At 37.2% G+C, this 26,781-nt stretch overlaps 1 protein-coding gene across 4 annotated transcripts in view; it reads right to left on the bottom strand.

Annotated features, from left to right (window-relative positions):
• Positions 1-26,781, bottom strand: part of LRRC7 (leucine rich repeat containing 7) — a 156,947-nt gene that overhangs the window by 82,445 nt on the left and 47,721 nt on the right. For 3 of the 4 annotated variants that reach the window (XR_004781423.2, XM_035564492.2, XM_035564491.2), the window contains exons 4-9: positions 12,647-13,213; positions 10,388-10,590; positions 5,043-5,160; positions 4,057-4,135; positions 3,244-3,333; positions 548-604 (exon numbers count right to left, since the gene is read on the bottom strand). Coding sequence is in view for 3 of the 4 variants with exons in the window: in XM_035564492.2 (XP_035420385.1) it covers positions 548-604; positions 3,244-3,333; positions 4,057-4,135; positions 5,043-5,160; positions 10,388-10,590; position 12,647 (548 nt within the window). In the remaining variant the exon portion in view is untranslated. The remainder of the gene's footprint in view (positions 1-547; positions 605-3,243; positions 3,334-4,056; positions 4,136-5,042; positions 5,161-10,387; positions 10,591-12,646; positions 13,214-26,781) is intronic. The other variant, XM_050712363.1, reaches the window with a different exon arrangement.

The following is a 26,781-nucleotide window of genomic DNA, read 5'->3' as shown; positions in this document are numbered from 1 at the left end:
TCAAAATACCATTTAAATGTTGGTCAAATGATAGTAAAGCCTGGAGACATACTTTTTTTCTTTTTTTGTAAATAATTCAAGAAATGGTACCAAATTCAACATTTCTTCAATATTCTGATGTTACAAGTTTCTAAATAGTATTGTAAATGACCAAATACACAACATCTGTACGGATCATATGGGGAGATTGTTCTACTGAGGTTATACCGAAAATGTTTCCAACAAATCAGATTACTTGTTGATGAGGAAAATACTGTCACATAATCACTGGCCAGGGTTATCCCATATTTTGTTTCTCAATTCTGTTTACATTTAATACTTTAAAACGTTACACTGTAGAGTTGGGGTATGGAGTTACAGTCAGCTACTGTGCCAGTCTCCATCTTCCATTATATGCTTACTTTTTGCTAAAAACCTTCAGTAGAATTTCTTTTAACAGTAGAAAAAATAACTGAACACAAACAGCACCGTTGTATTGCTACAAATGAAATTATTTTGCACTTTTGGAAATTTCAACTGAAAGTTACATAAATATTCAATCACTTACTTTGGTAGAGTTTTCAAGTGATTCTCCCTTAACTCCAAAATTCTCAATTTGACAAGTCTAGGAACATAATAGAAAATAATTAGTTCATTCTATGAATTAGTTCAGAAATCCATAAGAATGATTTGAAACTACTTATTTCAACAATAACAAAAAATGGATCTGCTTAATGCATAACAATAAGACGTCTAGCTATTGATGGATTGAATATAAAATAAAATGCATTCAGAAACAAATAGCTTCATATGTACGTAATTTTGCTTTTATGTTCTTATCTGGACTGTTCTGAAGAACTGTCATACCTCAGTTTTTCATAACAACTCAAACTATTTTTCACTGATAATTCAAACAAGGCAAACAGAGGAAAAGTTAATTACTTTCAAACATTTCCAAATCTATGAAAGGATAAAAACCTGCTATTCAGTTCACAACTGTCTTTTGCATCTTTTAGCTTTGACTTCTATACCTCCACACAGGCAGACTAACACTACAGAACAGATCTCCATTTAACTTACTGTACTTTATGCAGAAGTAGGACATATGCCTAAGAGTTGGCGTGAATTAGAACCTACATACAACAGTACTTCACAATTCCATGTCATTTTGCAAACTCTAATTGGCATTATTTAAGCCATGTGAAATCAACTGCTTCTGCAAAACTAGTTTGTAACTGTGTCATTTCTAAACAGAGATGTCACATCAGAGTCACACCATGTACGATTTTAGGCTCATAACATCATATCTAAATGTCAGGAAAGTTTATTGAGGAACTTTATGGGGAATTTCAACAACTCCATTAATATTGCCTTTTATTTTACTCTACAGTGCAGGTCCTTTAGCGCCATAAGTATATATTTGTATGTGAGGAAAGTTAAAAAAAAAAAATACAACAAAGCTTTAAATAGTTCTCTGTTGAGCACAATACCAGTTTTCTCTTTCTTAAACCCCAGTCTTCCCAATAACATGCTTTTCTAGAAAGCTATGTTTTTCCCTTTTTCTTTCCAAACAAAGCAGAAAACATTTTAAATCCTACATTTGCACTTAACCAGGGCTTAAGGGAACGCCTTTAAATGAGAAATGTGGAGAGATGTTTATGTGATGCTCAGGAAGGCTCCATTCCTGACTTTATTCACATAGCTAAATGAGACTATAAGAGATTAACTGACTTTTTCTGTAGCAGAGGAGATAAAGAAAGCACTAAAATTTGGAGAAGAGCAATAAAAGAGATACAGTTAAAGAGCCACATGTGGTTATTAAAAAAAAAAAACAGTGCAATTTCTGTACACTAATGTTGGAAGCTTCAGCAACATGACAAGGATTTGTAAAGGCAGGATACCGAATAGATGATACAGGAGCAGCATAGTCATAATGGAATAACAACCACACCTGGAACTAGTGTCATTTCATTTAGATAAAATCTGCATTTGTAAAAAAAAGTGCTTTCTGCTAAGAGATTTAGAATACTAGAAATGTCCTTAAGCATCAATGATTACTAGACAAAGTACCAGCAAAGCTACAGAAGAGAATAATGAATATAAATTTACCATGAACAGAAACACTACACATCTGATAAATTGCAGGGGTGTTTCATGCATTTATTTTTCCTTGACATTTGTACGTGTTGTCTGATTGTGAACTGCAAAAGCAGTCTTCAGATTTACTCTGACACTCTAAACACTCATCTTCAACTAGGCATTTTCTACTCCAGTATAACACCTAGCCTGAGCCCTGGGTCAGCCCAGGTCATCAAACAAATGCCAATAAAGTAGCACATTCCATTGCTCAGTGCCTGAGCATACCAATGTCATTTCCAACACAAATTATGTCACTTCAGTGTTAATTTTGGAGTGCTGTGATGATATTCCCAGGGGAACAGTGAAATACACATGTGGGTAGCTAGGTGGACCAGTAAAAAACTACTACTACATGAATTCTGTTAAAGCATACATTTTGTCCCTTAACCCTGTCTTCTGGACAATATAGTCTACCAAACTGGAAGTTTCGTTACGCAACTGGACAGCCAGAGGGCAGAAAGGCTGCCCATTTCCCGTTCCCTTAGCAGTGTAACGGAGGAGGGACAAACTTCGTGCTTCATCCAGACTCAAGCAGTGGAAGGATCCACTCTTAAATGGACACGTCAAATTGTCTTAACTTTGCTTTTTCTGCCCCCTTTGCTTCATCCTTACCTAACACTTTTTGGCTCAGTTTCTACTGTATTTATTTTTACTCTCATTCCATATTCCTTCTGCTCTGCTGTCTTTTGAACCTTCTCCCTTGTTCTTCCTTTTATATTTTTGCTCTGGTTGCGCCACCGTGCTCGGTCATTCCTTATCTACCTTTCTGACTCACGACATTCTTTCTGTTCATTTTTCAGTAGGTACAGACCATATTGTTATTTTCTGCCCTTCCCACAATTTAATAACACATTTGATCAAGGACAGGCCTCTTCTCCAATTTCTATTTCTCTCTACTTTTTCCCTAAACCAGCGAAGTGCTTCACTTCATCATAAAATTCTTGCTGACATAAAATTTTCTCCAACAACAATCATTCATCAAAATAGGGCTGAAGAGCAAAAATCTATACCTTCTGCTGTTTAAAAAAAAAATAAAAATAAAATAAATACAGTTTTTAAATGGTCCCTTAAAGCCTCAAGTGAGTTCATATGAAAGAGCAATGTGCTTTGATGACTAATTCTTACCTTCCAAAGTTAGCAGGAAGAAACTCCAAAAAGGCATCATTTAGATAGAGCTGGGTCAAATTTAGAAGTTGTGTAAAGCCATCTGGCAGCCTAAAAAACAGTTAGAAGCTTAGTGCTCACACTGAAGTTGCTATGGAAACAATAACAATGTATATTTAGAAAGAGAAAGATGACTTTCTCTCTCACCTTCTTTTTCTACCCAAATTATCAAAAACTTACTGAGCAACTTTTTACAGACATTTTTGACTGTTCTCATCTTTTCCACATTGCTATAACCACATCAAATTCAAATACTTTGCACATTCAAGTTATATCAGCCTTTTCTACATTCCTAGCTGAGGCTTTTAAGCCAAAGGTGTTTTCTTTCTTGCTTGTTTATTTAAATATTTAAAGTTTCATCCTTTCATTTCCTTCACTCCATTTTGTAAATCATGAGATTATGAAAGAGATTGATTGTGGTTACTATCACAAGTTTTTGGCAAGAAAAAGGATTGCTAAAGTCCCAAGCAAGAAATTATGGGAAGTGAGGATGCAGCACGGCTTACTTCCCAAACACATCAATTGCCAACCCCGTGTTTAAAGGCTGCACCACACAGACTGCTTTGCCAATGCTTTCTTCACTGTGTGGAGGAACACGTTTGTTACAGAGCACAGAGATCTTTTCATAGGTACATCATCTTGGATTTCAAACAATTAAAAAAAAAATGTAGATTAATGCTGCAAATTAACTTGACACTGGATCTTTAAATTTCAGTTCACTTTGCATACATTTTCTGCACTTGCAGTATACAAACACAAGCTACTGATACTCACTTAGATACTGGATTGACACTGGCTTCAATAATTGTTAAACACTTACAACATTTAATATTTTCTGGAAAGTCTTGAATTCCTAAAAAATATTGAAAGTATTATTATACACACATGAAAACTGTTCAACTTGTTTCATAAATGAGTTCTTTTGACATTTTCAAATCAGACTTAAGCTATAACAGGAAAATAAATATTCTAGTATTACACTCTAAAAGATATTTAAGCAGTAAATAAGTGTACCGCAACAGCCAATATACCCTGTACTAAAAATACTGTGTTTAATACTTGGTTTATGTAATCTTCTAGAGTTAGAGTGACATCATTTGTACTGATATTTGTGCCTTTCATTTCTTTCCCAGCTGCTCATCTTTTTCTTTTTTTGCCCCCCCCCCCCCCCACCCTTCTCTGGAGTCCACATATATAATTCTGAGAGTCTCTAGGATTATATTGATAATAAATGCTTCAAAATTTCCAAGAGTGCCTAAGTCTAATTTTCAAAACAAAAACACTTAAGTTCAGACATGCAAATGTTTTTAACCGTGTAAATATGTAAATATCTATTTTGGAAATGCATGTCAGCAAATCGGTCACTGGCTAAATAAATACAGGTAGCTGTTTATCTGCAGCCTTATATGCTTACATACACTAGCAAACCTGGTCCACAAGAGCTCACTAAGTACCAAGCCACTTTGGAAAGTGGAATGGTTCATAAGTGCAATGAAAATGGTCCCCTACTCCTATTTTTAATACTTATCAGTCACAATTTGTCATGGTTTACTATACTAGAAAGACCTCTATTTTTTTAAAGGAAAATAAACAAGGTAGATATCTGCCCAGACTTGTCAAGTGCCAGATAAGAACACAGAATATGATCCAGAAAAAGAGCAAGTTTTCTAGATAGGAATCTGATAGGAATCAAAATTTCCTTATTGTTGTTCATTTATTCATTACAAATCTTTAAAATACTTATCCTTTTGATCTCTTACCATTTTTACTGATATCAAGTTCTCTGAGATTAACTAAGCTAGCAATAGTGGTTGGCAGACTGGAAAGGTCATTGTCAGGTATACTCAGTTTGCGTAAAGCTTGACAGTTGAACAGTTGCTGTAACATAAAAAGATACTTTACAGAGTTTCACGAAAAAACAGTTTGGGATTATTATTTAAATACTAAAGTAACAAATACCACAAAACTGCTTTTATTACATAAGAATTCAAAAATACAATAATATTTTGAAAAGCCATTATTTGAGAAGACATTCCAAAGGCTGTTCAGTATCACAAACACAGCTTACACGTGGTTGAAAAGAACTACCAGAATAGTATTTGGTAGCAAAAATATTCAAAACCTGTGAAGCTTTCTGTTAAAAACTGTACAGTCATTGCAATCAACATTTTGAAGGAAAATGATATTTCATAGGTGTGATAAAAAATGATTTTTTTTGTGGCTTGTGCTAATTTTTTTTGTTTTTAAAACAATTGCATGATAAATTTTAAAATATTTTGAGTGCATGCAGACAAAATTTGCTATCTTCAAGAAACAAAATATTTTGTCATTATCAAAATGATGTTCTGTAAATCTGTAAATCCCCATGCCCCCACCCCAAATTGAGGATATGGTTCTAATTTTTAATTCTAATTGCTAATCCAATTTTTATAGTGTCAGAATTTCCACTGTGACAAAAAAATTTTCCTTTCAACCTAAAATAATCAATAAATCCTACTGAAAGCACCTATTTAACATATCTACTTTCCTCAAAAATTATCATACAGCACAACACACTTGTACAAATTAATAAAACTCATCTGAAGTGAAAATAGCCATGAAAAACTATTTCACATTTAGGTGCTTCGCATCGCAAGGTTATTGCTGCCTTAGACAAAGAGTGGGCAAGGTGTATTTTTTAGATAAAGCAGAAATAAATGCCGGGCTGGGCTGCACAAGGAGCTGCTGAATGAGCCCGCTCCACGCCCGCCGGCTGCAGAAGTGACCTCTGCTGAGTTCCTCAGCGCTCCTCCAGGACACGCTGCAGATACGAGTTCACCAACAGGCACCAGGCAGTTCAATTCCCTTTGCAGGCATCTCGGAAGTGTTCTTCAAATGGCAGTGCTACGTTTGTAAGAGATTTAGTCTTTCCTTCAGACTTCTGTATCAGAATAAGTACTCATCTACAGGCTATCTGAGAACGCATAACAATTTGATTGCCTAGATATGGCTCAGCCAAGTATCTGGAGGGGAGAAAATTAACACACAAATGGTGTGCAAATGCCAGCCTGGTACTTCACTCTAAGTAAATTCTAAATCATTTTGAAACTTCATTTTTTTCTGCAGTAACTTTCTATTACAATCCTTTAAAAAAGAAAAGCCCCTGCTTTTCTTCAAGACAATCTATTTGCAGAAATCCAAGGGACGATCACACGAAGGGGAACCATGAGAACAAACAAGGCTCAAAACAAGAAGTCCTACACCACAACCTGGCACCGGGCATGAAAGGGCCTTTCGATTGAATAACACCTTTCGACGTGCCTTTGTATTGACAGTTCTGCTTTTCTGATCCCACGAAATCCACGTAAGAACCACGATTTCTCACACAAAATGCACTTGTTCATTCCTGAGACCGCGCCGCAGCCCCCGCAGCCCAGCAGCTGGCGCCAGCAGCAGGCCGTGCGGCGCACGGTGACGGCCCTGAGGGACGACACGAGAGCTACTTCCATGCTGGGGAACACTTCCATGCTTCCCAGTCTGATGTGCCAGAGCAGCCTGAGCAATTACTGCACATCTGGGAAGCAAAACGAGGTGACACGTCGCTGCCTGCAGACAGCCTTGATAAGAGAAACCTCCCGCTAGAGGATGAGGAGTTCCTCTGCAGCGCATCTGAGAGTACCTACTTTTTCTTTAAGCTTTCTTCAAGCATTTTGGACTGAAAAGTAAGGTGAGCAGTAGGCTCTAGTGTTTGCTCTTGATGTTTCTAGCCAGATTGCTGCACTAGGACAGCTGTAGACCCCAGCAATGTGCAGCACAGAGGACCTGCCGAATTCGGGAACACACACACACGCTGTTAGGCCTGCAGAATGAAATGCCCGGTGCCCATCCCAGCCATTGTGCTGGGGTCTTATCTTAAAAGACAAGGAAGGCTTGGAACTTGACAATAACTGAAGAGACACAAGGCTTTTGAACTGGAGAATAAAGACATCCAATAAAACTAGTTTCCATTAGGAAAGAATATTCCCTCTGGAGAAATACTGTGGTGTGCTATTGTATCAGCAATAATACAAGGGTGTGAATACAGGTATGCAGACCCACAATTCCTCACTTTTTTTTAGGCAGTGGATTTTCAAAATATGTCCTTGTCAATTTCTAGTGCTTTATGGCCTTGCCATGCCATCAGGATAGCTTGATGTAATCATCAGACTGTATGCCCATGTTCTACTTTTATTCCTTTTAGACTGGAAACCGAGCGGTGTTAACACTGCTATGATTTGAGTTATAACAATGGGATATTTCCCTGCATATCTTAAGTCCTCAGTGAGACAATTAAGCATTAAGTTGTAGCCTCTAACTTCAGTAGCATATTCAGCGTTACTAATACCTATTTTACCAACATATTTATTTTAATTACATTAATTTTGTCCATTAAATGCTAGTAAAGATTTTGCTTTATATCTATAGGGAAAAGCTGCAGGGAAGAATTTTCATCTCATTCGTGCTTTTCTATATACTGATTGCCAGCAACTCTACCTGCATTAAAATCGGTTTTCTTTTTTTATTAGTCATTGATTCATTTGACTCATGCAAATAGGGACACACTTGCAGCAGCAGCTCATGATAATGAAGTCAAAGTCAAGTAAAATAAAAGTCTTGGATAGGTTTAGGGGAAAATAGAGATTAAGATTACAGAACAATACTATAAATCATGAAAAAGAAAAAGGGCAGGGGAGGAGCAAAAAAATAGGAGCTAGAAATCCAGTTCTAGTGGACAGCAAAAAAAAAAGCATAATTATGATGCACAAAATATAGGGTAAAATTTCAAAAAAACAATAGGCAGAATTATTTTGATATATGAGTTTAATGCTAAAGAATTTATTGTTTTTATTGGTTTCTAGAGTATCAGGTAACAGTGAAAGTAAACTAAGGTATATAATGATTCAATAGGGTTTATACCTGTGCTTATTTCAAGAAACTTTTAAACAAGATTAAGTGGTCTGATGACAGAAAACTTGAAAAGTACACTGTGAGTAACTTCAGAGGTATATAACATTTGGTAAATAACAAAAAACTGACAAAACAAATTTTCCCTGGAAGCAGTTTTTTGAATTCATGTTTACAGGGAGAGGAAAGTTCTGCTACAGTAGATCACAACACATAGTACAAAAATTAATGTTAGGTAATATAGAGCCATTTTAAGAAAAAAATGGCATTTTGTCACCTAGAATATTAATTAAGCAGTGGAAAGAGCTTAAATACATAGCAAAAAGTATTTGAAGCACAAAATTTGAGAAAGAAATTATTTAGACTGTTTAGTTTATGGTAATGATTAATAAAGGCTTAAGACAAAAATTATGAATGGTATTAAGCAAGCAAACTAATGCTCCCATTTATCTTCTAATATTTATACAAGACCAAGACTGTTAATGATGTATTTACCCAAGCTCCAGACTGATCAAAAGGATTTTTTTCAATACCTGGTATTTGCTTCAAGTTATTTAAAAAACAATGAAAAATGAAATAAAAATAGAGTCCTATTCATTTAAATCTCTCCAAAGTATGTATTTATCTGCTGTTTTGTTTCACAAATAACACATACAGAATAGATGATACCACAATGCAATGTAAAGGTTTCATTAGCATGCACATTTCAGCTCTGATTGACACTACCACCTTCAATCCAATTTCATGATTTTGGACCCTTTACCTTAGGCCTCAGTTTATTCATATACAATTACAGCATATTGCTCTTTTTATATGTCCTGATATATTTGTCTTGCATTCTGCACTGCAATTTTCTTTAAATACCATGGTGATGCATGCTTTCAAGAAACCCAAGACAAATATATCAAAAATCCCTGGCTAAATTAGAGACTTTAAATATTCTTCAGTATGATTCTTCAGTAGCATAATTAAAATATACAAGATTAACCATATGTTTTTATTAAGAGAAAAATAGTCCTGAAGGTATTCATTAACAGTGAAATGATCTCAACCACAACCATTTTATATTTATGGGGACAGAAAAAATATCTGTTTCTCTGCTGTCTTTTCTAGTAGGAGGAGAGATAAGGCAGTTCTCCATATCATTTTTCTGTGACAGCTGAAGATTGTAGCTACCCTGTCTTATCATCTTTAAATAATTTCTTGACTGAGTGAGAGTAATCTTCAGTAACGAACTATCATATCTGAATATAGGAACTCCATGTAATGGAAAAAGAACGTTTTCTACATTTGTAAATAGAATTTATATAAAATCTCTCTGCAGTGTAAGTAAGAAACATGTTGGGAGATGATGAAGAATGGATTACAGTGGAACAATGTTTAATTAAAAGACTTGTAAGCATCTTTCATTATTGTTGAGAAAAATTCAATTAAGGAATGGATTACATTACTTCATGCCTCATTATGTAGCTTGCACCTACTATTAATTGGTTTTTCTACTACCTTGCCCTCTTTTGTTTCTAGAACACTTAAATTACACTAACTTTTAATTCCTTACAGTAGATATTAATCAACAGAAGACCAAATTTAAAGATTCTGTAAGAGAAGTTCTACACAGAAAGGATAACTGAAGTAACCTCATTGCAGGACCTCATTTACAGTTACAAAAATATTAGTCAGAAAGTGCTAGCCTTTCTCCCACAAGGATAAACAGCTTATCCTGACAAAGAGTTTGCTTTTAAAAGCAGCGCTGCTGATGATCCAAATGTGAGACCATCTGCCCCATATATTAGTGTACTCTTGGTCTCCCAAGGTACCAAATGTCATATTCATTATTTGTTGTGTGAGAAACTCTTCTAAATGACTATCAGTTTCCCAGTTTAAAACTTCATTGGCTGCTACCTGTTCTTATTTCATGAAGCAAGGAGAAGCAGGCGGCTCTGCTCCTCTCCATGGCAGCATCATCTGCAAGAATGGTGTCTCAGTGGTTTGGGCTCTTCAGTGAAGGCAGAAAAAATGTAAAAATGTGACTGAATCTCTAGAGTTAATAGCCCTGACTCTGCCCATGGCAAGCAGGTAAACAGTCCATGAACCAGAACTATTTCAGAGTTGAAGCACATGTTGAATATACATTTAAGAACACAAATTTTAACATCTGTATTACAGGAAGTACACGGATTACCTTGGGTAGCTCTTCAATTTGATTGGCATCTAGATAAAGCTCCTCTAACGTCCGTTCAAAGTTAAAAACCTCCTTTGGCACCTGCTGTAGGCCACAGTGAGAGTAATCCAACACTGAGACAATCTCCTCTTCACCGCGAAAACACCGGCATGGCACCAAACGGCCAATAATTTTTCTTTTGGTTGTCATCTCCAAACAGGGCACTGAAAAGAAAGGGGAAAAACAGTTTTTTGAAACTATCAATATGCTTGGAACTCCCTCTTTAGAATTATTATCAAGATCACAGTCTATTTTTTTTTTCCTGAGGGGTATCTGTAATTTGCATGTCTTAATCTACTTTTCAACAAAACACGGGAAAGTGAGATTTGCCAGTGCAACCACAAGAAGCAATCTCAGTATGTTGTCTGTTCCCCTACACTGGGGTAAAAGAAAACAAGCCAAGACCATCCACAATTCTTCCTTTCCTTAATGATGAAAATTAGCTGTGTAAATGCTACATGTGTGAACACATTCACCAGACAGAGTACAAAGTGACATCTTTCACACTCTGTGTTTTGATCCCTTGCTCGGTTTGACTGTGAGTTGGTGAAGTGAATCAGTCATAGTTGTTTGGGTTCTGATTCTCCGTGACAAATGCACAATTGTACCTCATTTCTCTGAAATCAACAGAATTCCTTGGCTTTCCACAGTTATTGGTGGAGTATATTCCTTGTCTTTTTGACCATACAAATAAAGAAAAGAATATGGAAACTTAATTGGTTATGAAACTACAATAACAGAAAGCCAACAATTTGTTTACCTGGCATTCCTGCTTCTCTCCTGCTATCTTAGGCTGTGGAAGCTCAGGGAAGTGACTTAGCAGAAATCCCATTACTTTTTCTGCAGCAGAACACACTGCTGGGAAATTTCACCACAGCCTGTTCCCTTACTTCAAATCTAGGTGTCAGTTCTGCAGATTTTCCTTGCACACACAATTTGTACAAGCACATCTAATTCTTATGAGTAAGTTTCATCTTAGTATTCTTTAGCAAAATATAACTACTTTTGAATTAAGAGAACACTCAATAAGTAGATTTTATACACATCAAGGAGTCTCAACTTCTAAAAATGTCAATATCTGTTTGAGATGTAATGTTAACCAGATTATAAATAAATCAGGCTGTTCTGAAACATATCACCATAGAGCCAAGAAGGGCTAAACCCTCATCTCCTATTTTTTAAACCACTTACAAGGTTTTCAGTTACATTTATGAAAAGAATGTACAAAATCTGTCCAAGCAAAACAAAGCTCATCGGGATCCTCTTTCATGGGATGCCAGTGAAAAAGCAACCATGTATTCATGCAAAAAATCCATAGAGATAAACAATACAGTCACGCAACATTTCTTGCTAAAACAGCACAAATTATAGCACATAGTGTCAATTTGTGCTCTCCTTTGTCTTCTCATCAATTACAAGAAAAAGCACCTTCTCAAATGCAAGAAATCCAGTTTCATGTAAGTATAACTGAAGGGAAACAAGTCATTTCTGATCCTGGACCACTCCCTGTTCACTGAGCTGAGCTGAATTTGCATGTAAGTGTAGATAATTCATGTTGTTGCTTAAGCCATTATTTGTCTGAAACGTAACATGAAAAAAAAAAAGCATTGGTCAAATAATGCCCCTTTTGTGGTTCTCCAGGAATTTTATATCATGTAATACATTGTTATTTCAAAGGTAAGTAAAACACTCAAATGTTATATTTCCTTGTTTAAATTTTATTAGCTCTTAATCTGCCTCTAGCAATCTCAAGGAGACAGGCATACAAATACTGCCAGAAAAAATACTGTTTTTTCATGTTTTCAAGGAGACCAAGGCACTGGAAGAACAGCAGTGAAATCAGAGTGCAGCTGGTTATTCATTGGGCAGTGCCAACACATTTCTGTTGGCTGGTTTTGGCTTAAGGGTAAAGCTTAACACAGAGAAAAAGGTAATTTTGTAATTTAGCTTGACCCAATGCCAAGTTTGCTTGTATAACATAAAACTTAGCTTAATTACAGTCAGCTGATGCAATGAAAACATTTTCATAATAAAGCATACATAAACTTCTGAAAATATAAAAGTAGAAGACTCACAGAAACAGAAAAAGAAGCAATTCCTTTATAAGCTAATAAATGACAATATCTTAACATTTTATTTGAGTTCTAGCAGTGGTATAGTCCACTGAAGAACACAAAAAAAAGTGAAAATTTTGGGATGTAACATGGCACTCAAATTTACTTTATCTGTGAACTTCAATTGTAAACATTCCTCATTTAAATTTCTCACACCAGGAACACTGGATCCCGTCACATTTCATGCACATCCTGTTTCTTGGTTGGCACTTATAATTTCCTGTGATAAAGAAATGATTGTTTTAGTATTCCCCCTGATTTCCCTCTTCAGCTTCAAATCTGTTGGGTGATTTCAAACACACAGGGAAGGAAAAGTCCCAAATCCCTGCTCCAGACCCAGTCCCGGAGGAGAAAGCCCACCACCCCCGAAGTGCTCCCAGGAGGGAGAGGCAGCACGCACACTGCACACAAGTGGTGGCACCTGCGCTGTGCCTGCCCTCTCCCTTGCCCCTCTAACCCAGTTCCCTCTCAGATCAGGGGTTTCGCCAGTTTCTGTGCACCAAGCAGATGTCACGGCCGCAGGGAAGGCAGTGCAGAGGCCTCGCGGCAATCCACCTTCTCCACCTTGCCAGTATGGCCAGCATCCATGCCAGGCCAGAGAGGGTGTGCAGCACGACCGCTGACACCAACCAGCACCGTGTCTTCAGTTCCAGAAATCATCCCAAATGGCTCACTAGAGTGTACAAGATCAAAACAGATGAAAATTGTAAAAGTATTGGGCACAGAATAAGTCTTTCACAAGAAAAATGAAATTAGCTATCAAGCCGCACAGCCTCTTTGTATTCAAGCATAGGAAGCAGCATTTGCGACTGCGTATTTCAGACCATGACACAATACAAATAGATGCCCTTGGAATATCAAATTATTTGTAGCTTTTCAAGGCATTCGAAGATAATGAACAATTGAACAGTGACATGTACTTCAAAAACTATTCAGAAAAACATTCTTCCCATAGGCATTACAAAGCACTTAGCTTTGCATTATTCTCCTCTACTGTAGGCAAACACATAAAACAAACCTCACATTCCATTTTAATAGAAACCCAGAACAATAACAGTGTAATGGAACAGCTAGAAAATGTACAAATAGCGATGAAGTGATAGAACTGTACTAAGAATAGCAATTACAACAGCAAAAACATTTTTAAAAATATGGTTTTTTTGCTTATACAAACAAAAGTACTTCTATTATTATAGTCCATAAAAATCTCTGTAATTTCTTATTCGATAGAAAATTGTTTTTAAAAATTAGAAAATAAATGCAAACGCTAAACAAGAGTGATTTAATTACATTGTCTTCCTCAAAGGCTAGGATAAGACATGATTTTTATGTCAAAGTAATTTGTTGGGATTATTTGGTTATCTGTTGGAACTGTCATCTTCAGAAAACAAACAAACAAACAGACTGCTATTTGGATAGACCAGCAATCTCTAGAAATCTCTATTTAAGAAAAGATCAATACTAGAATAAGGAAGGGACTTGAACCAGAATTATGGTGCATTGCTAAGAATTTGCAGCAAAAAATAGTGTGAAGTAACTTTATTAAAGAAACCTGTGCTTACAGAACACATTCTGGAAGAATGACCAGAGGAAAGCACAAAATTTAATATATTTTGGTGAGAAGTGATTTTACATGTGTCCATAGTCTGCTCCTTTATATATCCTCTGTCATTAAAACAAACAATAATGCTGGAAAACCCTGCTAGAAGTCCCCCCTGGGGAAGGCCCTTTCACACTGTTCTTTGCAATCATTTCAGAAAGCATCAGTATAGAATTACAAGACCTGTGATACAACTGAAAGAAGTAAAATTTCATGCACTGAGGACTAATGGCTTTTAAACCCTTCATAAATTTCAGTATTGTTAATTTCTACCCCAGACTAATTCCAGCTTTGGTAATTATACTTTTCTTACCTACATTTTAGTTCTTCATAATTTTCACAAAGCTTTTCTTTTGTTCTGATAGTTACTACAAGAGGATTGCTACTTAAGGTCTTTGGGAACCCAACCCAAGTCAAGAAGAGTCAGCAGGAAGCCAAACTCCTGGATTTGGGAGGTTGTCACCATACACACTGCTGCTTCATAAAATTCCTTAATGCCTGTGAGTGATAAAGAAAGTCTTCCTACTTCCTTAGAGAAATACTAGTGCTTAGTACTTATCCCCATTTAAACCAGTGAAAGAAATGTGATTCTCAATAGCTGAGTATTTTGGTCATCGCTCAGCATGACCAAATTTTATTTGGTAATAGCTGAGTATTTGAGGTCATTGTTCAGCATGAGTCGCATGCTATATATTAAGTCCTATACAATCTCAAAGATTTATATCACAGTCAAAATTCAAGAAATTTCAGGGATGAGGCTGTCTATTCAGTTGCACATGTAAGAAAACTAAATTTTCAACAATATTCAACAGACCACACGTAGATACCCTCAGCAACTTGGAAAGCTATGAAGTCTTTGTTCTGCAAAGGCAGTGCAAGCAGGTAGATTTTTTCAAACGCAGAAGAACTAGGATGACATGTACATCTTTTATTTTTATTTATTTATTTATTTGGAATTCTGCTTAAGGAAATTCATTATCTTCTTAACTAATAAATAATTCTAAACAACTACATTCATAACAAAATATAATGCACAATTACTCAACAATTCAGAATAACAAAATGAAAAGCAAACACATTTTTCCCCCACAAAAGCTTTAAAGTGTTATGGCCTATTTTCTAAAATCTTTTTTTAAAAGTACATCCTATCTAGAATTAGATTAAAGAAACTATGAAAGAAGCATAAACATAAACTGCTATTTATCAGCTTAAGCAAGCATCTCATTATCGTTATCTTCATTTTATTCTCTTATAAAGCGAATTCCTAATCTAAGGAAAATAGTAGTTTTATGGAAATTAATTAGAATAAAATCTAATCTCTTATTATTTAATGGATCTTTTGTGCAGTAAACCCACTAATCCCTGTTTCTTGGTAATCATGAGAGAAGTTCTCTGTACCTAAATAAACAAAGAAAATTGTTGTATGGCTCACAAAACTTTGATTTAAAGGTGGACCAAACTACCTCGACAAACTTCAGTTGTCTTGAAAGAGTAGGAGAGAAGTTTTTTCGCAAGGTGTAATATAGAAGAATTTTGTTCTCATTCTCAGAAACCTTTCCTGCTACAGTGGGCCTACACTCCTTCAGAAGGAACCATTTTCCTTTTTTGCTCAAAAAGTAAGTCAAAGTTCACTTAAAAAAAAAACAACAGCAAATAAAAGTAATTTCTCTGAACATATTTTTACCTAGTTGGTTTAGTTTTATCCTAAATGGTGCAAAATGGTATCTTCAATATGTTTTACTTCACCATTAACAGCATTAAAAAACCTTGCAAGTGGCAATTACTGGGCAAGCAATTTGAAAGATTTGTAACATGAAAACTAGTTTCAAATTGCCTTTGGAAGCCACTAGATTTCTTGTTAATAGTCCATTTAAACCAAGAATTTACAAATTGAGTATTTGAAAGATTTGACTGCAATTATAAAAGGAGCTCTCTTGATCATCTTGGACCTACAAAACTTCACATTGATACGCATGCTAAAAAGAAAAAAAACAGGGTAGAAAGCAGTGGTAAACAAAACAGGGTAGAAAGCACTGGTAAGACAATTTTAAAAAGCTGTGGGATTCACATCTTTGCCTGATATCAGCCAGCACTGATTCTCTTCACCCAGCCTTAAGCCGGCTCTTCTAGAGCAAGTTCCCCAGGACTACTGTGTGTTAACACCACTGCTGCAGGGCATCTGCCCCACACATGCAGGTTCTTTAAGATCTTGAACATCTTCATTAATAATAATAATTTTAAAGCATTGAAGGGAACTTAAATTTTTAGAGGCAAACAATAGTTCTCTGATACCTTTTTCAAAAGTGCCAAGTAGATATATGAAAAAAAAGGTAGTAAAGTGTTACTGTAAAGAACTCCAGAACTTGCCTCTATAACTGGTTATATAAACCACTTTTTCTGTTTTCCAATATATATTAGAGATGAATTTATTTTACTTCCAAACAAGTGTTTGATGTAACGCTCCCTTCATATACTTCTTATCTCAGGGAGGTCTCAGTTCCTGGTGCGCTGCCATGGTCTGTTTTTCTTTCTGAATGTGGACTCAGATCACAACGGATAATAAGGACTGTAGGACCATCCCACACTACCTGACAAAGTATCAACATAAAATGTTCTCACTGTTGAAATTTCATTCACAAAACTCTGCAAGAAATTGCAGAGTCTAAGTAATCTGGTAGTGCTAGAAAGTTACTGAGAGATCCCGAGAATAAAGAACACAGAAGTGTGAATGAGAGCATTACAAGGCTGAAATGAGTAATAACAGTAACATTTGCCAGAGGGTTCAGAAAATATTAATTATATTCAAACAGCAGACAATTCGCTTCACTGAGTTCTTTGTCATACATCACAGATAAGTGATGATTCTTCTGTTCCTTTTCTTTCCCTTATTATCAGCATAATCAACAACATTAATATGCTAATATGTTGGTTCTCTGCAGTGCGTTACACTGTCAAGCTTAGAAATCACAAATACGTCAACCTCTGTAGCAGGCCCAGTCTCCATCACCCCTTTCTAGCTCTCCAAGAAGTCACCACCACCAGAGGAGATGGAAGCAGAGCACAGTTCCTTGAGATACCCAAGGAGCCGGCCCCCGCACCCCATCCCACCTGGGCTACCAGAGGCAGGGAGCCAAGCCCCCTGCAACCCCACGGGGGCCACCCATTACGGACCACCCCCGTACCCCTCACCTTCACAGTGCCAGCTTAAACCCTGACAGCACAGCTGGCTGATCGCAAGGGGAGGCTGGAGCCTAAATTCCTCGGCCACTATTTCTTTTCCTGGTGCCATTCCCTCCTTTCAACCACGCCTTGCAGATGGTAGTACCGCTTTTCTTTTCAAATCCCATAAAGCAGTTGTTCTGCTAAACAAAAGCATTTAGCCTGATTTCTGATTCTACAGCTGCTGAAGGCACAGACAGTACGGAAGGTTCTCCTCTGACCCCAGGGGGACGTTGGGAGCTTTCCCATTCATACAGGTCAGAATTTCACATTATATTTTCTCTGCTGAAACAGATTTGATAATAGGGACTAGGAATATGAAATGGAACAAAGCTGAGCATATGGTTGGAATTTAAAAAAAAATAAATAAAATCCTCACTTTTCCTTCAGTCTTTCCTCACTGATATTCCTCTAGCACTGGCTAGACATGCACTTTTCTTTTCTCTTCCCTCCTTTAATTAATTGTGTGCGCTCTTTAGGAGATTTACATTGTGTCCACTTTCAATCTGAATCATCGAAATAATTAGGGATCTTCAAAGCACTCAGAGTCCTCTTAATTTGCAGTACAACTTTTCATTTATAAAAACAGCACTATGAATAATTTAGATCTCTTAAAAACTGCAGAAAAATTATATCTGAATGTACAAGCTGTGCGCCCTCTTCATCCAGCTTTTAGTGTTTAACTCTGCTGCTCACCCTTCTATCATGTTCACATCACAGAATCACAGAACCATCTGGGATGGAAAAGACCTCTCAGACACCTGAGCTCTGTCTTGTAGGAAACTCAGTGTGAGTTTCATCTGAAATTCATGCTGGGGTTCTCCAGTGGCACGCAGTAGGCACACCGCTCCTTCCCAGCCTCCCGTGAGGATGGGCGCAGCGCCCTCCAGACGCCCCAGCAGAGGAGAACCACGCACATCTCGAAGGTGCTCGCACAAGACTGAGTGTCTGAATTGGCCCTGAAGGCTGGAGGTCCCAGTGTATTCGAGAGTCAAAGCAGGGAATCTTTCGAAGTCTGGGACCTCATTTCTGACTGACCATCATGAGATTTGGGAGATTTTCAAAAAAAAAAAAAAAGTAAAATTTAAGGCAGAATTAATTTTGCAAATTTTCAGTGAATTTGAATAACCAGAACTTTAAACGCTCTGTGACAAAGGATCAAGTCTGTACCTTTTCTACAAAGATATTCATTGATATCAATGAAAGTTTACTATTGGTCTTGCCTTGAAATTGATAAGCAAGATTTTCTCAGGAAATGTTTATGGATGCACTTAACCTTAGGCACTGATGGCACCTAGAAAAGACAGTTTAGTGAAAGCAAAAAAGTTTTTTTTTTCTTTTTAAAACTGTATCCTATTCTCCCTAAAAACGGTTTTTGTATAACCTTATGGAAAATTCCAGTTTTGTTCAGTTTGATATTGCACAAGAACTGTCAGAATTTCAACAATTCATTGCATACCAGTAGCAAATGTTGAAAATTAATAATTATGCTTTTAACTACTAGAAACTACAAACAGTTTGATGGCCCACTGTGCAGATGCTTAAGCAGGAGAGAATGCCAACAAGCCAAGAAGAGAAATAACCTTATTTATAAAGTGTGCTTTCTAGAATCTGGGAAATTTACATTTAAGCTTAGATCTTTGATTTATTTCAGCTTTTACTTGAAGTAATCCTTTAGTTTAAAAGATGATTTGGTATGTAATTTATTATGAAATACGCTTTACTTCTTGCCTTATATTTTTTGCTGCCAATACGAAGGCCAGAACTGCTATCCAAAGGAATAGTATAGAAAACATAATTTACCTGCTAAATATATTAACTAAACAAATTGCTATTTAAATATGACTTTCATTAAGTCTGGTTTTCTTCCTCATAGAGGAAAGGGATCGTACAGAATACCCAATTACTTTCCAGCGCTTTACATCACAATCTGTCTGCATTATTCGTGACATATTAATCAGCTTAGCAGGAGCTTACTACAGGAAAACTGTATTCGTTTTGCTGAGCTTGCGGAATGAAAGTTCCAGAGATAATAATGTGCAACTCCAAACTGCAGTTAGAAAAAGAAAGTTTTAATTAACAGGGACAACTATGACTCACAACAAAAGCTGATCTCCTGAAAGAGCCCAGGCAGAGGTGTGCTGGAACAAGGGCAGTCTCTCTTCCCTCTCACTGCCACCTTGCTTAGCATGTGTAAGATACAGTCACATTGCAGCAGATATTACCAAAGTCCAAAATAGAAGGAGATTAAGATGATTTTTGACATGTCCAAAACAAGGTTACATTTGAAAAACATGTAACAAACTGCCCAGAAAATAGGTGTTGCTACCATGGTAGATGTTCAACATGTGCCTACAAACTTTTTTTTTTTTTTTTCAAAAACCTTTCGCTTTCTGAAAAATAGAAAATTGGCAATCCCCCCCCCCCCCCAAAAAAAAGCAAGAGGTTTCTTGCCAGCGTACTCGATCACTGAAACTCCACCTAGAGACAGTTTCCCAAATACCTTTGTACCATTGTTCATATGCAACTAAAAACTCTTCCCCCGCTTACTCTCCCCCTTCTCTCTACAGACCTTACATTTTGAAAAGAAAAGAAAAAATCCATCATTGCCATCAGTTCCTCTTTCTTTCATCATTCTATCCCCATTCCCAGCTACAGATTAAATTTTTTTCATTGCTCCCCATTTCTTTCACCATATCCACTAATGCTGTAATATGCTTACATGTATGTTCATAAATTGGATTATCAAAATGCAAAAAGCCTGTATACCAAAATGCCAGCACAAGTGCAATCTCAAAACTACCCATGAAAATTGGTTACTCAAATACAAGAATGCAATTTGTCATCTAAACAGGCATTCATCTCTACAAATACCTCACTACCTACGAATACCTGAGTACATCTCCTTTGTATTTCAATGCGTATGGTAGCTGCCACAATTCCCTCTTGCATATTTTTAGGTAGAATCAAGTAATTAAATCTGAACCCTCAACACCAATTAGTTCCATCATTACCCTTGAGCAGTGACGTACTGAGCACAAACACCCTCGATTACAAGCCTCCAGAACTCGGGGATTGCTTATTTCATCTTCAGAGCTTAAAATATATTTATACTAGAAAAGTTCCTTTTATTTCAGTAAGGACTGTATTGTATTACGTAATTACAGAACTATGACTCTTTCAGATGAATGCATACATAGGAAGTATCTCTGCAGAGCATTCTCTTTCTGCCCAACCATACTGATTTCTCATTAAAATCTTGCAAAGTTCAAATTCTGTGGCAGGAAGGAATCTTGGGAAGCTACCCTAAAGGAAGGCCTAACAAGAAACACCACAAGAGAAGAGAAGATGCAGACCGATGCAAAAATGGTATATGACTCTTGGACAAAGTTAATGATGCCATGGCAAACGAGCAAACTTATTTACTGGTATTTCATGAGTAAGTATCACAGTTCATTGAATACACACCAAGAATATTTAAGACTAGGAAAAGACACCACAAGTAATTGGAATTGATCATTTCTGGTAATTGATTTCTTACAATTTAGTTTCCCTTTCCTAAGGACAGCCGTGGGTGGCACATTCTCACTTTCTGCAGCCAGGTTTTGACACGTGAATGCATTTTCCAGTTTTCTCTGTTTGTTGTTTAAACATGTTTTGCCACTGTCCACTGCCCCATCACCCGGAACTGAGATCAGAAAAGCACCCTGTGCCACATCAAACCGATGTCTTCTTTTTGGGCAGCGTGGGGCCGTCCCTGCTCCAGCCCCCTGCAGGACCCATGCCACCACCCTGCCCCACACCACCGCCTCCGGCTGCTGGGCCACTGCTGCCTGGGAGCTCGGGGAGCCCATCAGAACAGGAAGGCAGGCTGCAAAATGCCGTTCAGGGCAGATATGGACTGTCTGCTTACATTCTGTTAGCTAATTTTCTGGCTTATGTCTATTCTCTCTACTCTTCCAACAGATAAAGCAATTTTACCCAGCCATTTGCTGGTTATTTTTTGCAGAATACCCAGCTTCCATTACCATCACGCCCACTGTTGAACCAGACATCCTTGCCAAATCCACATGCTAATGCTACGCCAGGAGACACCCCTGCTAATGAGAAGCAGTCACCTCCCCTCATCTTTCGCCATGTGAAACTTCAGGGTCTGGAGCAAGCTAGTCCTTTAGGCTCCCTTCCTGGTCAGCACCTTAGTGTGCAAATTTATTCCACCTCAAGTTAGGGGTTGGAAACCCATGGGAAGAATAATGCAGGCTATTCAAAACAGGGCATTTGAAAAAAATAAATGTATTTCTAAAGGTTTTCATCAGCAGAGGGCTCTAGAACTACATTCTCTTAGGTATAGTGCTCCCTCCCATGATTAATCTGTCCCAGTTTTTTTTAGTCAATTAACATGCTGTTCTTATGGTACAAATGTTCTCTAAAAAATTCTCACAGCTGAGCTGTCAAACACTGAAATTCAGTACATTGGAATGTCAGGTTTTCAACAAAGTCCTGGAGTTTGTAAAGTATAATCAGAACTTTAATGCCCAATTATGCAATCTTAGCAATAACTTTCTGAAGAGAATTTTATTGCTTTCACTGTAAACTGGGACCAACCACCAGAACTGTGCCAAACTGTTCCACCCAAGGAATACAGAGGCTTGATTCTTAATGGAGGGCTTCATCAGATTTCATCAGAAATCAGAGGTGTGAACATACCAGCGCTGAAAGATTCAAGCTCTTTGGCCCATTCTCTCCCTGCAGTAACAATGATTTTCTTTGCTTTGTGGTCTTGTGTTTTGTTTTGTTTTCCTTAGTATTCCCCTTGCTTATTCATACTTTTGTCTGGTGGTCATAATTAAATTGTTAACTATTCATTCTTACAAAACATAAGGTCTTTCCTTGTCTCAGCTCATTTAGTTTAGCAGACGTTCTTCAAGTCTGCGATACCTCCCCTGAGGAAGCACAATGAATACTGAAAGTCCAAATTAATTTCTCATAGCCTGAAATAAGATTTAAAAAAAAGTGGACAAAGCACTAAGCAAAATTTTAGCATCCACCCACCTGCTAAACTAAGTCTTAGCTGTATATAAACAGTGATGGCCTTTTGGCAGCGATTTATAAATAGCCATACAACTTCCATTGTACAATCTGCTCTGGCTACACAAAAAAAAAAGAGAACAAACGCGGCCTAGAGGCACGTAGTTTTAAGCTAGAGAAAAGTGAAACATGGAATTTGTTGTCCTTGACTGAATTAGCAACACCATGGTATTTTAATGGGTATGTTTTCTGTACTAGGTATCGGCTATTAAAATCATTTGGACAACTAGAAGCCAGGGCAAAAACTCCACTGAAGCAGGTACTAGGTTAACGCCAATCAGCAGTGAAAAGATATGCCCAGACCTGACTGAATTACAGCGATGCCATAATATTCATACCACTTTTTGTAGAGATGTTAAAATATACTCCTAATCACATTTTTAAATGTTCAGGAACATTATAAATTCTTTAATTCCTACAGAAGCACTCAATAATATCATTTAATCTACTTCAGAATGCAACACTCAAGCAGTTGCATTTTATGAGGATTTAGCAAGTTCTCCTGAACTGCGTCAATGTAGTATTTGATTTGCCTTTTTCCATAATCATACCGAATAAACCCTATTTGTCGTTCTTACAATGTAAGCAAAAGAATCAAGGATTATCTTGAAAATTTTATAAATTTAATCTAGGCAGTTCATGATTTCAGCAGCTTATTCCAAGTTAAGTTATTCCTGCAACTTTCTACTAGTAACTGTGAAAATCCTGTATTGATAACTTTCTCCACATGAACAGCACAGCAGGACACGGTCCACAGTACCTACTCAAGTGTCCTTCTGTATTTGACATTTTTTTCTTTGCTATCGCCTGACCCACCAAAAGGCTTTAATGCTAAATTATACTGAGAGATTTATAACATGCTTGTAATACACACAAATTGAAAGACGCTTAGTCGCTTTACAGTCTCTATATGGCTTATTTTTATGTGACTCAGGGAAGGCAATGGAAAGGGCTGCTGTATGGATATGGATGTACACATGAAAAATAAACAACCCATACACTGAACTTGCAGTCCTTAGCTCTGGGTGATCACTGAACAACACTGAACATAAAGAAAAGAAATGAGAGATCATGCATTTACTAATATTCTACAGGTAACCAGCTCTCGTAACTTGGAGATGATTCTGCTAAGATCAATCACGCACATTTCTTCTTTGAGTTCCATAATGCCAAATTAAAAATTATTTCCCTGCATAGCCTAAAAAAAGGCAAAAAAAAACAAACCCATCCTATCGGAACTTGACTTACAATCTACGTATTTAACTCCACCTGATGAGTGGTAAGGAAGATTATCTTTTAACCGCTACCAGAAGACCTGGGACTATGAGACACCACCAACAGAATCGTTACTGCTCATGGTTTGAGTGGCTACACACATAAAGAACAGCATTTAACTCTAATTGCCACCTTTCAGGTCGTTCAGTATATCCACTGTTTTCCAGCTGTCAGCTACACTGGTTTTGACAGTTTCACATACTGTTGTCATGCAAGAGAGGGACTTGCAGAAAACCCTTCTGCAGAAGACATTGCAAAAGCCACCAAAAAGTACTGGGGAGCACTATTCAGGCGTAAGCTTTAGAGCCAGTTTCTCAGCCTCTTCAGAGGTTCAGAGATTTGAAGGCACATAACTGCAGGCTGAAATCACAGAAAAAGAATATCACTTTGCTCAGAGTGTCAGCTGCCTGTTGGAAAAAATACATTGATCTGAAAATGAGGACAGGCAAGATGATGGCTGCAAGAACAAGATCGGGACAGTGTCCATTATTTTAATGCGGGAGAAAATAAGAGTATTTGGAGTGGGACATGAAAGAATCTGGAAATGCATGAAAAATCACCAGCAGTCACAATGATTAGAGAGACAGCAAGCAGGAACAGCTAGAGGTAGTGGAGAATGGGAACAAAAGCCGAACATGTGGCTGAAGGAAAGCATTTAGTCAATACACAAGAAAGAGTAAATTGCAAATCCAGCAAAGGGATGCAGTGATAGCTTCACTGATGAACCACTGTACTTTGATCTCATAGCAACTGCCACAGACCTTTTTATCTCTATAAAGAGGTGATTACAGCTTTGCTGGGTCAAGTGACATATGGATCAAGACTGCCCAGAGTACAGTACTGTAAGTGCCACTGAACCGCATTAGAAACTGAACATGAACATCTGAATTTCAGCCTGAATGAGGAAAAAACATTTGGAACAGCTTGGAATGAATCCCGTTTCTCCCTCCCACCAAGGAAAACAGATGGTATCAGAAATATGAACAACATCCTAACAGTCCATGCTACTGTTCTTAACGAATAAAAACAGAGAGGCAGAGAAGTATAGGATAAAAGGAACTTTCCTGGTGAATTATGACATCCTACTATGGCTTACAACCTCATCTTTTAATCTGTTACCTAAACTCTTCAACTCCATCTCCAGTCAAATGGTTTCTTGCTCCTGGTGAGCCCTACTGGAATGTTCTTGTAGACCTTCATTTTTTCTAAGATTCACACTCCTATTAATAACTGACCTAAAATTATTCAGAGGCTATTTATACCTACTTACTCCTTTGCCGAGAGGCTCATTTATAGGTACGAACTTTACAGAATAGATACAGATCTAACTGGAGAAGGAAACTCAGAAGAAGCAAAAGAAATTTATGAAGTCATCAAAAACATTCATCCTTGCAGAACCTTTTTTGACGTTATCTGGTGATCTAAGGCATAAACGAAACAAATTTTCTAAAGTGCTGTAATTTAAACTGACTTTATTTTTTTCCTTTACCATAATAAAAACATAAATACAGCAATAAAAAGTAATGCACGAAATGGCTTCTCTATCAGCGAAATGAAGTCATGTATAGCTGTCATGGGCTCCCCAAGCCTAGCACAGCAGTGTGGCCAGGCATCTGGAGTATGGCATAAGCAGAGAAGCTGAGAGAGGTGGTGATGCTCTGCCCCCAGGAGAGGAGGTCCAGGGTAATCTAACTGCTGCCGTCTGCATACTACAGGCGGGGGGATTACAGAGGGGACAGACTTCGGCTCTTTTCAGAGGTGCACAAGAAAAGGCCAAGTGGTAACAGATGCAAGTAATAGCACAGGAAATTCTGACTAAATACAAGAAAGCTATTAAATTACTTACATTTAAATAAAACTGAAAATTTGATATATTTTTTTTAATTAAAGTCTTGCCTCTTTTGGCTCCAAGTAATCTCTAACGTATTTATTCATTTGTTTTAATCCTATCAAATCGAACATGAATCATGAATTAGTCTTGTTTTCAGGTTGAAGCTAACTACTGTGATGAAGCTGGAGATCAACATAAAATTCAACAAGTCTTTCCCTTTGTTATCTCTTGTATATTGACAACATCCAGATCTAATATTCAGTGTATCAAAGGACCAATTCCAACTAGTCTCTTAGGTTACCTTAAATTGGAAGTTATAAATGAAAGAGCAAGTGTAACAGTGGTCATTCTAATATTATGAAATCTTTTGCTAAATTCTAAAAAATAGACATTTCTGCTTATGCACCTGGCCTTATTTCTTTATCATAAAAAATTAAAAGGATTTTTTTTTTTTTACTAACTTGTTTGATGTAAATAGAGGTATCTAAAAAAATAACAAAGATAACAGGAGAAAGTTTGCAGCTGTGACATCAATTTCTGATAAAAATGGAGACAAGCTAATCAATTCCCTAACTTTATGTCCAGATATTCAAACATTCAGGAACAAGACAAGTATCAAACTTTGCATATCTATCATAAATGCCCTGTACAGAGGTCAGAGTCAAATGGGGCTAGTCAAAAATGATGGAGCTTAGTCCCCATTCCAAAAACTTTGAAACCTGATTTCACAGCACAGGCAAACAAACAGACAAAACAGAAATGACAGGGTTGGTAGAAACAAGATATTCCGGTAACATACTGGTACATTTATTTTCATTAGCAAAAATCTACAACCCATTACATACCTGTCCACTTCCTGGCGTTAGGCAAAGAGTACGGAAGGTTTACAAATAACTGCCTTAGATATTTAAACCAGAGAAGTCACGTGTAATTGGTTATTTACTTTGAATACAAGAGCCTGAAAGGTATTTTGAGGAAAAATGCCATGAAAACAGTTTTACAAACCAATGTGTAGAAAATACTCTGTGTAAATAGGTAGCCTATAAGAATGGGTGACAACATATAAGTAAAAGTTGGGGAACAGACACTGTAAAGTGAAATCTCCCGTGTGCTCCTTTCCCACAGTATTTTAACCATTGCTGCTCCCCATTCACTTGCTGCATCGAGGGAAACATGCCCATGGGCCAGAGGAAGCTGCCAGCACTCCTCCTGTGCTCTGCCAGCACTA

Source organism: Cygnus atratus, chromosome 8 (assembly GCF_013377495.2).
Source record: "Cygnus atratus isolate AKBS03 ecotype Queensland, Australia chromosome 8, CAtr_DNAZoo_HiC_assembly, whole genome shotgun sequence".
Classification (NCBI taxonomy): Eukaryota; Metazoa; Chordata; class Aves; order Anseriformes; family Anatidae; genus Cygnus; species Cygnus atratus.
The sequence above is the reverse complement of the archived record's forward strand: the minus strand, read 5'-3'. Positions and strand labels throughout refer to the sequence as shown.